Below are 12,389 nucleotides of genomic sequence, written 5' to 3'. Positions count from 1 at the left end.
ATATATATATATATATATATATATATATATATATATATATATATGTTGTATTTGTACTGATAAATAAATAAATAGTCATACCAGGGGTTGTAACACAAATACATATATATATATGTATATATTTGTAACACAAATACATATATATATATGTATATATATATATATATGTATATATATATACCTAAAAGGTATATATATATATATATATATATATATATATATATATATATATATATATATATATATATATATATATATATACCTTTTAGCAAGATTAAAATATTATAACTATCATTGATATTTAAATGTACTATAGTCATGCACTTACGGAAAGTCCGGAGGATGAAATGCAGTTTTAATAACCCCTGCATAAATAGCCATAATTGAAAGGATTACACAAGCCAAGAAGACTAATGCAAGCTTATTGACATATTTGACTCCCACAAAAACAACTATCGCCATCAGAGCAACAATGCACGTCCCATAAACTCTCATGTTGTTTAATGTGGCCTCCTCGCTTCCATGAAAAATAGCAGCATTAGGAGAAATATATTTCTGTAAGACAAATATTGAATATCGTTTTAGTACAAAGTTCCAAAACATAAATAATTAAAATCACTGCAGTAAGAACCAAGAGCAAGATTATAGACTAAAATGTATGTTTTAAAATAAAAAGGAGATGACTGGTGACCTTGTCACTTCAACAGAGCCACTTTGGACAGTGAGATGGGTAGAATATAAATTTAATAAAGAAAAAATACACAGCTGGTTGACCTCTGGTTCAATTCATTATGCCCGAAGACCAGTACAAGCAAAATGCTCAATGAGTTTCTATAAATCTATATCAATATATAATAAACAAAAGAAGATTAATTTTCTCCTCAAATAATTTCTTATAAATTGAGGAGACAGATGTGAAAAGAGAAGCAACTAATGAAAATGAAAGAATGCTGCACAGAGCAGATTACAGTGAGGATTAGATAGTGTTTGGGAGTGGCTCTTGTTCAATGTTTTTGCCTAAATGGGGCTTCTCCCTTGCCTTTTGTTCTTCCTCTCCACTTTGACTCATCTTCACCCAGTTTTGTTCCTTTGTCTTTGTTTCATATCCCAATGCAGTTTACACTTTCACTTACCAAGAGCTCTATCCTGCCTTATTTCTTTGCTACTTTTACTGGATGGAGAGATGGATTATGTGCATTCAGTATTTCTATGTACCAGTACTGTAACATAGTCTTTGTATTTATTAAGAAAGAATGTTTGCTACATGCAGATGGGGAACCATTAATTGTGCAAATGGGGTAGCTCATTTTACAATTGATATTAATTCAAACAAAATAAAGGGATTTCTTTGTTCTGCCCCTGTGGTTTCTGGCAGAGATATACATGCACATGCATGTATGCCTAGGCAAATATACACATGCACATATTGATTGACATGGGCAGATTGGAATCTTCAGGACTGTTTCTGCCACAGTTAGCAACCCCTACATTGAGAAGTGGGTAAGGTATTTATTACATAAGAAAACGACATTCTTAATACTCTTAATATATGGCATGAAGAGGAAAACATAACGTTAAGACCTACCAGTAGAATTTCAATTGTGCCAAGAATATACATAGCTCCTGCAAAAGTTGTGCCCAAGTAAAAGCAAAGTCCCACAGCTCCACCAAACTCTGGCCCTAATGACCGTGAGATCATATAATACGAACCACCAGCTGTGAAATTAAAATGGAAAAGACACAAATTAGCATGGTATAGAACACATTTACCATATTCAAAGCATATTTATCTTGCTCAACTAATTGGGACACTAAATCAGATGAAGCATGCCAGAAAGTCAATCTGATTTGAAAGACTAAGTGAAATGTTTTAGCGAGAAAGCACTTCTTAACAATGGTGGAAAATACTAAAGCTTGCAATGCATACTGAAGGAATATTCCATGAAACAAATTAGAAGTATTCCCTCAAAGAGTTAAAGCAGATACATTCGTTGGAGGACGTATGTGGCTATTTCAAAGGCTATCCTATGTGTGAGCATGTATACCCCATGCACAGATAATATGACACCAATGCTTCAAGGAGGGAGGCTTTGATGAGTCTACTAACTTTAAAACTATTTATTTTTGCATCCTCAAGTCAATTTTGAATCCTGGTGACTACCTGGATTAGCCCTTGGAATTTTCTTGGCAAGGTTTTCAAAAATGACTTGCTATTGTCTCCTTTCTAGGGCTGGGAAAGTGTGATTGACCCAAGGTAATCCAGTTGACTTCATTTGTAAGGTGGGACAAGAATACACAGACTCTTGGTTTCTAGTCCAGTGCCTTAATCACCACACTGGACTGTCTCTCAAAACACTTATTAATGTAAATTAATTCTATCAATGTAAATTAATTCTATTAATGTAATTAAGTTTCTATCAATATAAAATGTTTATAAAATAGTCCTTGACTTATTACCACTATTGAGCCCAAAACTTTGGTTGCTGAGGGAGACAGATGTTCAGTGAGTTTTGTCCCATTTTACAACCTTTACTGCCTAGTTGTTTTAGGTTCGTTCCCCTTTTTAAATATTACATACCAGTAGTGGGTTCCGGATCCCGTTGCAATGGGGCCCGGTGTCCACCACATGAACACACACGTGCATGCTACTTACCGCCTGCAACACTCCGTGACACTCCAGCTGCTCAGCGGAGCATCACACAGGTGCTGTACGCTCCGTGCATGTGAGCCCCGAAGAGCTCAAATACCGGTAAGGAGCACAAGCGGGTGGGTGGGCCTTCCGGAGCACCGGAATGGAACGGTACCTGGTGCTCCTGGCAGGCACCGGTATGCCTGTACCGGGCCGTACCTGTCGTAACCCACCACTGTTACATACCCAATCATACCATTCATGGCTAATGTAAAGAATGATACCTTGTACTTAAAAATAAATTGTATCAGACACAATATCTTTATAAAGAACTAAAAAAGCAAATCTCAAGATGCTATACACTAATAAATCTCCTGCAGTGATCAGTTCTCACTTAGAAACCCCTTTGCTTATTAAAAAGAAATGTTAAGCATAAAGGCGGTAACTAATGACAATTATTTGCCATGGTAGATTACTTAATATTTAATGAGAGTTTGAAGAAGACTGAAAGCAATCTCATTTATTGGGAGATGGTGTTGTTTCTGGAGATGTTTTGGAGATCAAAATCAGGCCTAGCTACTATACACAGACAACTGAACATGGAAAAGATTTGCAACAGGTCATTTAATGACCGTTCAAAGTTACAATGGCACTGAAAAAAGTGACTTATGACCATTTTTCACACTTATGACTGTTGCAGCATCCCCATGGTCACGTGATTTACATTTGGATGCTTGGCAACCGACTCACATTTTTGACGGCTGCAGTGTCCCAGGGTCGTGTGATCCCCTTTTGTGACCTTCTGACAAGCAAAGTCAATGGGGAAACCAGATTCACTTAACAACCATGTTACTAATATAAGAACGGCAGTGATTCACTTAACAAATGTGGCAAGAGTTGTAAAATGAGGCAAAACACCAAATGTATGCAAAGAAGCAGCTGTCCCTGGAAAATTCAGTTGCCATCAACCCACCAGCGCATATAAAGCTGCCCCAGACAAGGAAGCCTCAGCCACTCATCTAGCCCAGCAGCACTTATAATTGCAGAGAAAATGCAACTCTCCACACCCACTTAACTCACCTCCAATCTCATTGGTGGCAGGGCAGGAGTTTAAATAGAAGCCTAGGGCCTTTAGCAATCTCAGCCAGCTGCCACCACTCCTACCGAGAAGTACCATCTCAAACATCCCCACCATTCTAGCACCATTCCAAAAATCCCCAACTGCTCGACTACCAGGTGTTCCTCCGGATCTGTTGCACCCCATTTACCTACACCATTTTTCTCCCAACTGCTGACGGGTATATCCAGCAATGTGGCCTTAGTAAGAAGGCCTGCAGAGGCTATGTGGGCGTGTCAAGAGCAGGAGAAAAAATTCTGAAGGTGAACAGTAAGTGGCAGATCCTGGGGAGTACAGGGCAGTGGGGGTAACTGGGGCTAGAAGCAATGGTAAACAAATAAGGAAAGACTAATTGTCTTCATGTTAAGGTGAATACTGATGACATTAATATGTTTTTACGAATTCACAGAAGAATACAATGTAATGAATTTCTTTCATTGCAGGTTTACAGATGTCATTAGATTTGGAAAAAGGTCACTACACTGGGATGAAACCCAATTCAATTTTTCTGTAATCCTGCAATCAAGAAAGACAATATCTAATCTAAACTAATGCTTGAATATGGTGGTGGGTTGCTGGAGGTCAAGAAACTAAGCTGATTCCTGGTAAGATGACAGCAATGTATATTAAGGGTACCTGATAGAAGGATATCCCTACTTTAAAAAGTAAAGACAAATCTGCTGTGGAGGATGTTTGACTCCCTCGAAATGAACAGGTTTGCATTCTAGTAGTGCTCATCATCACTGGAGATGATTTTTATGGTCAGAAGTGCCTAATATTAATAGGCTGGTACCATTTCCTGAACAAAGATAGTCACAAAGACTACCATACAAAGGTGATTTCAAAATTACAATAATGTGGTCTATTGAGGCCACCCTTGAAACTGGTTTGAAACCTACAACTAAGGCACTGCAGTGGTAAAGTAACAGATTGGGCTGCTTTTTACATGCCCATTACAGCTGCACTAAAATATCTGCACCAACTATCTATTTGGTATCAAGCTACAATCAAAATTTCGATACTAGTACACAGCAGTGACGTGCAGTCAGGTGAGGCAGGTGAGGCACAGCCTCACCACTCTCATCATGAAAAAAAAAGTAAAAGAAAAAGCTGAGCTAGTTGCTGCCTCACCGTGGATGACTCTGCTTAACCTCAATGGTGCTCTCCCTCCCCAAGTGTAGTGACTTCCTCCCCAGGCCCCCATTCATTTCTCTCTCTCACACACACACACAGCTGGATAAAACTATATAAAAATCTAGCCCAGCTTCACTGATTACAAGTTTGAAAAGGCAACGTGGCTCCACCTACAATCAACTCTGCTTAACCTCACTGGTGCTCTCCCTCCCCAAGTGTAGTGACTTCCTCCCCAGGCCCCCATTCATTTCTCTCTCACACACACACAGCTGGATAAAACTATATAAAAATCTAGCCCAGCTTCACTGATTACAAGTTTGAAAAGGCAACGTGGCTCCACCTGCAATCAAACTACACTTGGGGAGGGAGAGCACAAGCGAGCACTGAGGAGACCACAGGAGGAGGCAGGAAGCCAGGCAAAGAGCCATGCTGTAGTACACACACTTCCCCCCCAGCCTCTTTCTTTTGGAAGGCTCGGCTCCCCTCCAGCTTCTCTGCCTCTCCTCTCACCCCAGCCTGCCAGCAGGAGGTGGTGGGTGGGCTTTATTGTGTTCCAGGCATTTCCCACCCAGACAGCAGGCTGCATTTGCAATGGTGGAGGTGTTTGGGAAAGGCAGCAGGGGAATGGGGGGGGGGATGGCAGAGGAGCTGCTTTCAAGCCACTGGAAAAGATATCCAATCCAACTTTTGTGTGTGGGGGGGTTTGTTTGAGAGTGAGTGAGAGAGGGAAGGGGTAGGAGAGATAGTCCAATCCAACTTCTGTGTGTGTGTGTGTGTGTGTGTGTTTGAGAGAGGGGGAGGAAGGGAGAGAGGGAGGAAGGAGGGGAAGGAGAAGAAAAAGAAAAAGAAAGAAGGAGCAAAGGAGAAAAACAAATGCTGTCGCTTTAAATTGGAACTGAGCATGCCTGGCTGTGGAATTCTGGGAGTTGAAGTCCACAAGTCTAAAAATATTTGAAACCCAGCACTGTGTCAGTGCCTCACCAGTCATAAACCTCACCGCACGTCACTGGTACACAGTTTTATACCACGTAGGTAGGTTTCCTTAAAGAACATCCATTGGTGTCAGCAGCTCCACAGATAATTAGGATTTTTGTGGGAAAGTCCTCTCTTTTATGTTCCATATTGCGGATTATCACTTCTGTATTGTAAAGTGGGCTATGCAGTGACTTCCTTTTGCAGTACTGAGGCTCCAATGTTTTAGATATTTTAAATTCCATCTTATTCTGACCCCCTTCCTAAACCATTAATCCTTGTTAACAATTCTATTTCAGATATTTGTATTTAAACTTCTTTTATATTATTTTACACTAGAATGATTAAATGGCTATTATAAACTTTTTTTTAGAGAAACGAGATACAGAGATTATTTTTAAAAATAAACAGATAAGTAATAGTCAGGGATTAAGTTAACTGGTAATGTACATTATAAACCCAGATTATTAAAGATCCTTTTAATGCAATTCCATCCCCTCCCCTCTAGAAGACAGAACACTTTTACTTCTCAGGATATATTCTGTTCAAAACCAAGTAGTTTTCCTTCTGAAGTAAGAGAGACTGCTGGAATTCACCTATTCTCTCAAAGGCATGTGCCTAACTGGTTATCTGCTGCTATCTGATAAATAGGTAGGATATCTCTCATGTTAGTTTTGGCTTTTTTCTGTTGCTATTTGAAGAACAATGGGGAGGCCTCATATATCACTGTACCCACTCAATTTATGTGACAGAAGCTACACTGTAGATATTAAAGGAAAGTTGGCATCATCTTGTCCTTTGCATGGTCTGTCTTGTTTGTTCTATTCATTATGTCTTAGCAAATTTTCTACATGAAAGCATTATCTTGCATTATATGTGTTAAGCAATTTCTTCCTCCTTACCTTCCATAAGTCTCATTTAATCACAGTGATCAATATTTCACCAGTAATGGAGGACTGTTTATAAAGCGCACAAAATATCTTAAGACGCAATTATATTTTGTTATTACCTGGAACTACACCATTTGTTGCTATCGCACTCATTGATATTGCAGTAAGCATAGTCTGCAAAAGCAAAGGATAATAATAAATGTTATTAAGAAATAAAGAATTATGACTTTGCAAGATATAAAAGGATTCACCCAGCTTGCACAGTGGAAAACAGTACTCAATTTTATAAAAAGCAAAAATCATATAAATAGAATAGTAGAGCAGTAGAAACTTACATTCTTCACCGAGACAGCAAGATCCATGTGGTGGCAACATCCAGGAATACTTTTTATAGTAACATTTTTTTTTTAATGTTATTGACTGGAAAGGGCTCAGTCACTATATCCATGTTATAAGAAGAAGAAATACTATTATACATTATTTATGTCTTCTCCCTTCTAGTTATTTATATAGACCGTAACAGTTCATTTTGAAGCACAGAGCAGTAAAGAGAAACCAATGAAGCCACATTTATTCAGTCAAGTAACGTAGCTCTTAGAACAAGTGGAACAGATCGGAATTATCTTATGGCTGTAAAATGCCCACACACGCACACCCCAACTTTGGCACAATGAGAAACATTTTGCTGCAAGATACGTATCACTATCACAAGAAAACCATGTTCAAATCTTTAGAATTAAAAATGTAAAAAAAAACCTGAACAATATAGTAGAGTTGATCATATCTTAGTTATCTTGTGGATGGGCTATTACAATGCTTTCTAGTGCAATGGATTTGCCATTGAAGGTCACTTGGAAGCTATTGCTGAATAACCAGAGCAGCACAACCAGAGATGGACAAACCCCATCATGCCTATATAATATCCCTGCTGTGTGAGTTGCATTGGCTGCTAACTGGCTTCTGACTGTAATTCAAGGTGCTGGTTATGGAGATGACCTTGAATTAGGTCTTCAACAACCATTTTACCTGAATACCAGGTTAGCCTGGAAAGGAAGGAGGGGGAGTGAGAAAGAAACTCAAGATTGCCGCATCTTGATTGTCTTGATATAAGAGTGGAAACTAGGTTTTCAAGATTTTATTATAACTCGCAACAATAAAGTAGAATTCCAGTAGTCTCAAAATTGCTTTTTCAGGAGACAACTGGACTTTTCATTTTCTCTTTAAAGAAATTTGTCTTCGGATGACAAATAAAACATCTTCAAAGAAAAAACAAGAAAGTCCAGTTGACTCCTGAAAAAGCACCTTTGGGACAACAAGGACCTGGATGACTGAGAATCTCCATAGACTTTTAGAATTCCAGTAGTCTTCAACTTTTCTGATCTGGCCTACTTGAAGGGCTGATACACATGAAGCCCTTGCTATTTTAAGAGATTACTTGTCTCCTATATTGTCTGCCCATCTTATGCATTCCAGCTTGATATTGTCAGCCTGGTTTGGACCAACTGACAAAGCAGTGTTATTTGGCTGGCCTTCAGAGGCAGTTTTTTTCTTGTTGCAGCTGCTTTTGTTCTCTATATGACCCCATAACATGGCTATTTATGAGAAATCTTTTTTAAGATGGGCTTTTTCCACAGACTTGGGGTTAGGATGTTGGTGTGGGGGATGTGGAAAGATGGTTTCTGCTTCCTCATATGGAGATTGCTTTTATGTATTCTATTTTTTATGTAATGTTATTTGCTTAACTTTGTGAAGCTGCCGAGAATAATTCTGGAATTGGACAGCCTAGAAATTTAATTCTGAAGGTGACCTATTTGCAAATTTAGCCCAGATTTTGCACTACCAGTATCTATTGGCTCTCAACATCGGAAATAACTCAGAGTCTATAAGCCGCTAAGAAATGTTGCTATTTGAAGCAAGAACAATTGGAAATAAATCAAGTCAATCAGCTGTTGAGAAAGAGTTTCCTTTGTCTTCATATCCTATTTATTATCTCTGTGGATGAATTACCTCCAGAGTAAATAAGGGTTTCACTTTCAGTGTGAACATTAAGGATAAAATTAGAGAGAAAAATTAAAGCTTCATGATCTTAATGCAAGTTAAGCAGATTAACAATTATGATGTATTTTGAATATCCTGAATTTATAAATAAATGAAGTTCAGGTATATTACAAAATCCTAATGAATTTAAAAGTAATTGGTATAATATTATGTTTCCTTCCAGGCAAACAAAGTAAAAAATTCAACAATTGGTTAACAAGCAAACTTGCTAGACAATTTTCAGCAGATATTTGGAAAATATTATTTTAAATCATTTCTAGTCACTGAATGGAAATGCATTTGGGGGAAAATTGAAATTATTTTTAAATCTAATACAATTTTATAGTATAATGAGAGTTTTAAATATTTAATATTTAAAACACAACTGTTTTTATCCACTAGGTCACGGGTGTCAAACTCACTGCATCACATTGCCATCACATGGTGTTTTGCAACATTTTTCCCCTTCGCGGAACTGGGGTGGGCATGGCTTGCGCATGACGCATCTGGCCCATGGGCTGCCAATTTGACAGCCCTGCATTAGATCTGGTTTACAATATCAACATATTGCCCCCAATAATCTGGGTCCTCATTTTACTGACCTTGGAAGAATGGAAGGCTGAGTGAATCTTGAGCCCCATCAGGATTGAACTCCAGGCTGTGGGCAGTTTTCCTGCAATACTGCATTCTAATACTGCTTTAACCTGTCAATAGTACCGCTTCTAAGAAATATGGCTACATAGGAACAGAACAGTGCGCCTCTACTACTACAAGCCTTACGCTATAAATAACCTGTTCAACTATTTGTAAAATTATCAAGACAGAACAGAAAAATTATTAGAATGTAGAATACAGTTCAGCAAATATCAAAGAAAGCATATATTATACTTACACCAGCACAGCATATGAATACAATAATGAATGATTCAAGAACGCCTGCTGTTCCCACAATCCATGTCAGTCGCAGAAAAAGAATAACTCCCAAAATATTTTGTAAACAGGGTAAATATACACCAATGAAAGTACCCATACGTGGAGCCTAAAAATCAGATAACATGGAAAATTGAGATAATCTTTTTGAAAAAAAGACTATCAAAGGCCACAACATAGTTTTTTGTATTTCTCATAAAGATTACATATACATTCTACTCACATGCTTCTACATTTTCTTTTTCTTTTTTCATTATTTTCTATTTTATTTGTTATGCTAGATGCTCTGGAATAGTGATAGCATAAAGCAGGGGTGTCATACTCAAGGTTGCTTAGATCTGGTCCACGGGGCCAGCCTGGAAATATTAAAGGACTGGTCTGTGGTGCCCCTGCTGGCCAAAACAGGGCCTCCACAGACTCCTGCAGAACTCTGCCAACCGAAAACGGGCCACGGGGGACTGTGTAAGATCCCCCATGGCCCATTTTTGGCCAATAGAGGGCTGGAGACCACTGAAAGCTGAAAACAGATCATGGGGGGGGGGCGCACACAAGCCTCCCCTCCGCAGTCCATTTTCGGCCAGCAAAGGACTGCAGGAGGCAGCACCTTTCTTCACCTTCTCTTTAGCAGCATCTGCCAGCTAGAATTATGTACCCTCCAAGGTCTGGATGGCTGTTGTTCAGAAGAGCCAAAAACATCTGGCTCTTCACCCAGGTCTTTGATGAGAGAGAATGAGCTCCCTTGCATCTTCACCCAGGTCTTTGATGAGAGAGAATGAGCTCCCTTGTATCACTGTGTTTATCATTTTTATCTTAATCTTTTACCTGTGATTGATTTAATTGTAAATTTTGTGATCGTTGTGAGCCACCCAGGGTTATGGAGAATTGGGTGGTATATCAATTTTGTAAATTATTACTAATATTAAGTCCTCTTCTAGGGCTGTCTCAGAGATAGTAACAAAGATTGATAGACTGTTGTATAGACAGCTTTTAGACACATCTTGAGAAATTGTCAGTTCATTTATGCTCTGCTCCTATACAAAAGAGTCAAGCCCCGGAGCAGCTGGGGATTCTACATGTCTTTAATCTCTACATTATGGAATTGAGACTATTTGTGCCAGAAAGTAAATCTCCCTTTGTCTGGAATAGCTGTTTTGAATGCAAAGAGAAAAGAAAATGCATCTTGAGCCTGTGTCAAACGCCCACCATGCCCACCCACCCCTCTCACTCCCTGGCCCTCCAAGGTCAAACAATCCTGATGTGGCCCTCAATGAAATCGAGTTTGACACCCCTGGAATAAAGTGTATATTCCAGAGCATCTAAACAACACACGCTTTTATGTTCCTTCACATTTGCTTTGTTGTTTTCATTATTTTCTGTGCTGTTAACCTAGTTGTTCTGATTCAACGAAACTCTTCCCTACATTTTTTTTTTAGCAAAACTGAAAATTACTGAACTCTTAGCAGAATCTTGATATTAAGAATGTTTATGTGCATCCTACAATTTATACATGTTATTATTTTGAAAGAGGGTTCTGTTGCAGAAATCTTCCTCATGTAGTTCTTAGCTTGCATGACCATAATCTGACAAAATAAAAGCATCTAAATTTCTAGGGTTCATTGATCAGGAACTAATATTGTTAATATTCATGGCCACCACTGTATCCAACTCATGGAAATGACAATGAATAGAGAATGGAGGGTGTATTTTATACCTTAATTTCCTTCCGCTTGGCATCTTCATCTTCTTCATGTTCTACCACTCCCTGAGTAACATTGGTATAATTGGCTAATTTGTTAAGAAGAGATGATACCATGGGGTTGCTATCCATTTCTTCCTGTTGAAATTTTGGAACATAGTAATAGGTAAGAGGAGAGCACATTTTAGCCCAACAATAATCACATATTTAAAAGTGATATAAACAACCAATAAATGTAAAATAACGAACAGCTAAGTTTTTCAGTTATTTTTATAAATACCACATGGCCCCATAATATAGGTAATTCAAATATTGAGCTTAAAAAATACAATCTAAGAAGTATACACTCGCTCTTTTTCCAGATGTGCTGAATTACAATTTCTGATAAGAAGCATGAAGATTATGCAGCAGAAAAAAAATAGTGTGGATTTATAAAGACTTATGCCACAAAAAATAACATTATTAGAAGACAGCATATGGCATTTCCATATAGAACTGCAATACTACTCTTTTGCAGCGACATTTAAAGCAAGCCATAATTTTAGGCAGACTTTGGGGACTGCACCACAAAAAATAAATTTTGTATACCAACTGACTGAGGAAACCACTTTATGTTTTGACCAATGTATGTAACACAGCTATAATAAAAGAAAAATAAATTTTGTAACTGTTAAAAAGTAATGTTATGTTACCGTGTATCCCCGAAAATACGACAGTGTCTTATATTTTTTTGACCCACGAAATATGGCCTTGGGCTTATTAAAGGGGAGGGCTTATTATTTTTGGGTTGCCGGGCGGCTGCTCCCTTGCGAACAGGCTCCCAAAGACCCGGGCACAGCCACAGGGTCGAATGGCTGTGTTGCGCTGTTGCAGCAGCAACGCAGCAGCCATGAGGTGACCAAGCTCGTGAGCAGCCTCCCGGCAACCCCCCTTTCCATCCGGGTACAGCACCGCTGACCGACCTAGCAGTACCCAGAAGGCACC

At 38.6% G+C, this 12,389-nt stretch overlaps 1 protein-coding gene across 3 annotated transcripts in view; it reads right to left on the bottom strand.

The window, feature by feature from the left end:
• Positions 1–12,389, bottom strand: part of SLC12A7 (solute carrier family 12 member 7) — a 123,838-nt gene that overhangs the window by 54,497 nt on the left and 56,952 nt on the right. For all 3 annotated transcript variants that reach the window (XM_081950506.1, XM_081950504.1, XM_081950505.1), the window contains exons 3-7: positions 11,421–11,543; positions 9,672–9,818; positions 6,862–6,916; positions 1,586–1,716; positions 329–555 (exon numbers count right to left, since the gene is read on the bottom strand). In XM_081950506.1, the coding sequence (XP_081806632.1) occupies positions 329–555; positions 1,586–1,716; positions 6,862–6,916; positions 9,672–9,818; positions 11,421–11,543 (683 nt within the window). The remainder of the gene's footprint in view (positions 1–328; positions 556–1,585; positions 1,717–6,861; positions 6,917–9,671; positions 9,819–11,420; positions 11,544–12,389) is intronic.

The sequence above is a fragment of the Natrix helvetica genome, assembly GCF_964273705.1.
Source record: "Natrix helvetica genome assembly, chromosome: 4".
In the NCBI taxonomy this organism is placed as follows: domain Eukaryota; kingdom Metazoa; phylum Chordata; class Lepidosauria; order Squamata; family Natricidae; genus Natrix; species Natrix helvetica.
This window is presented reverse-complemented; position numbering and strand designations above follow the sequence as displayed.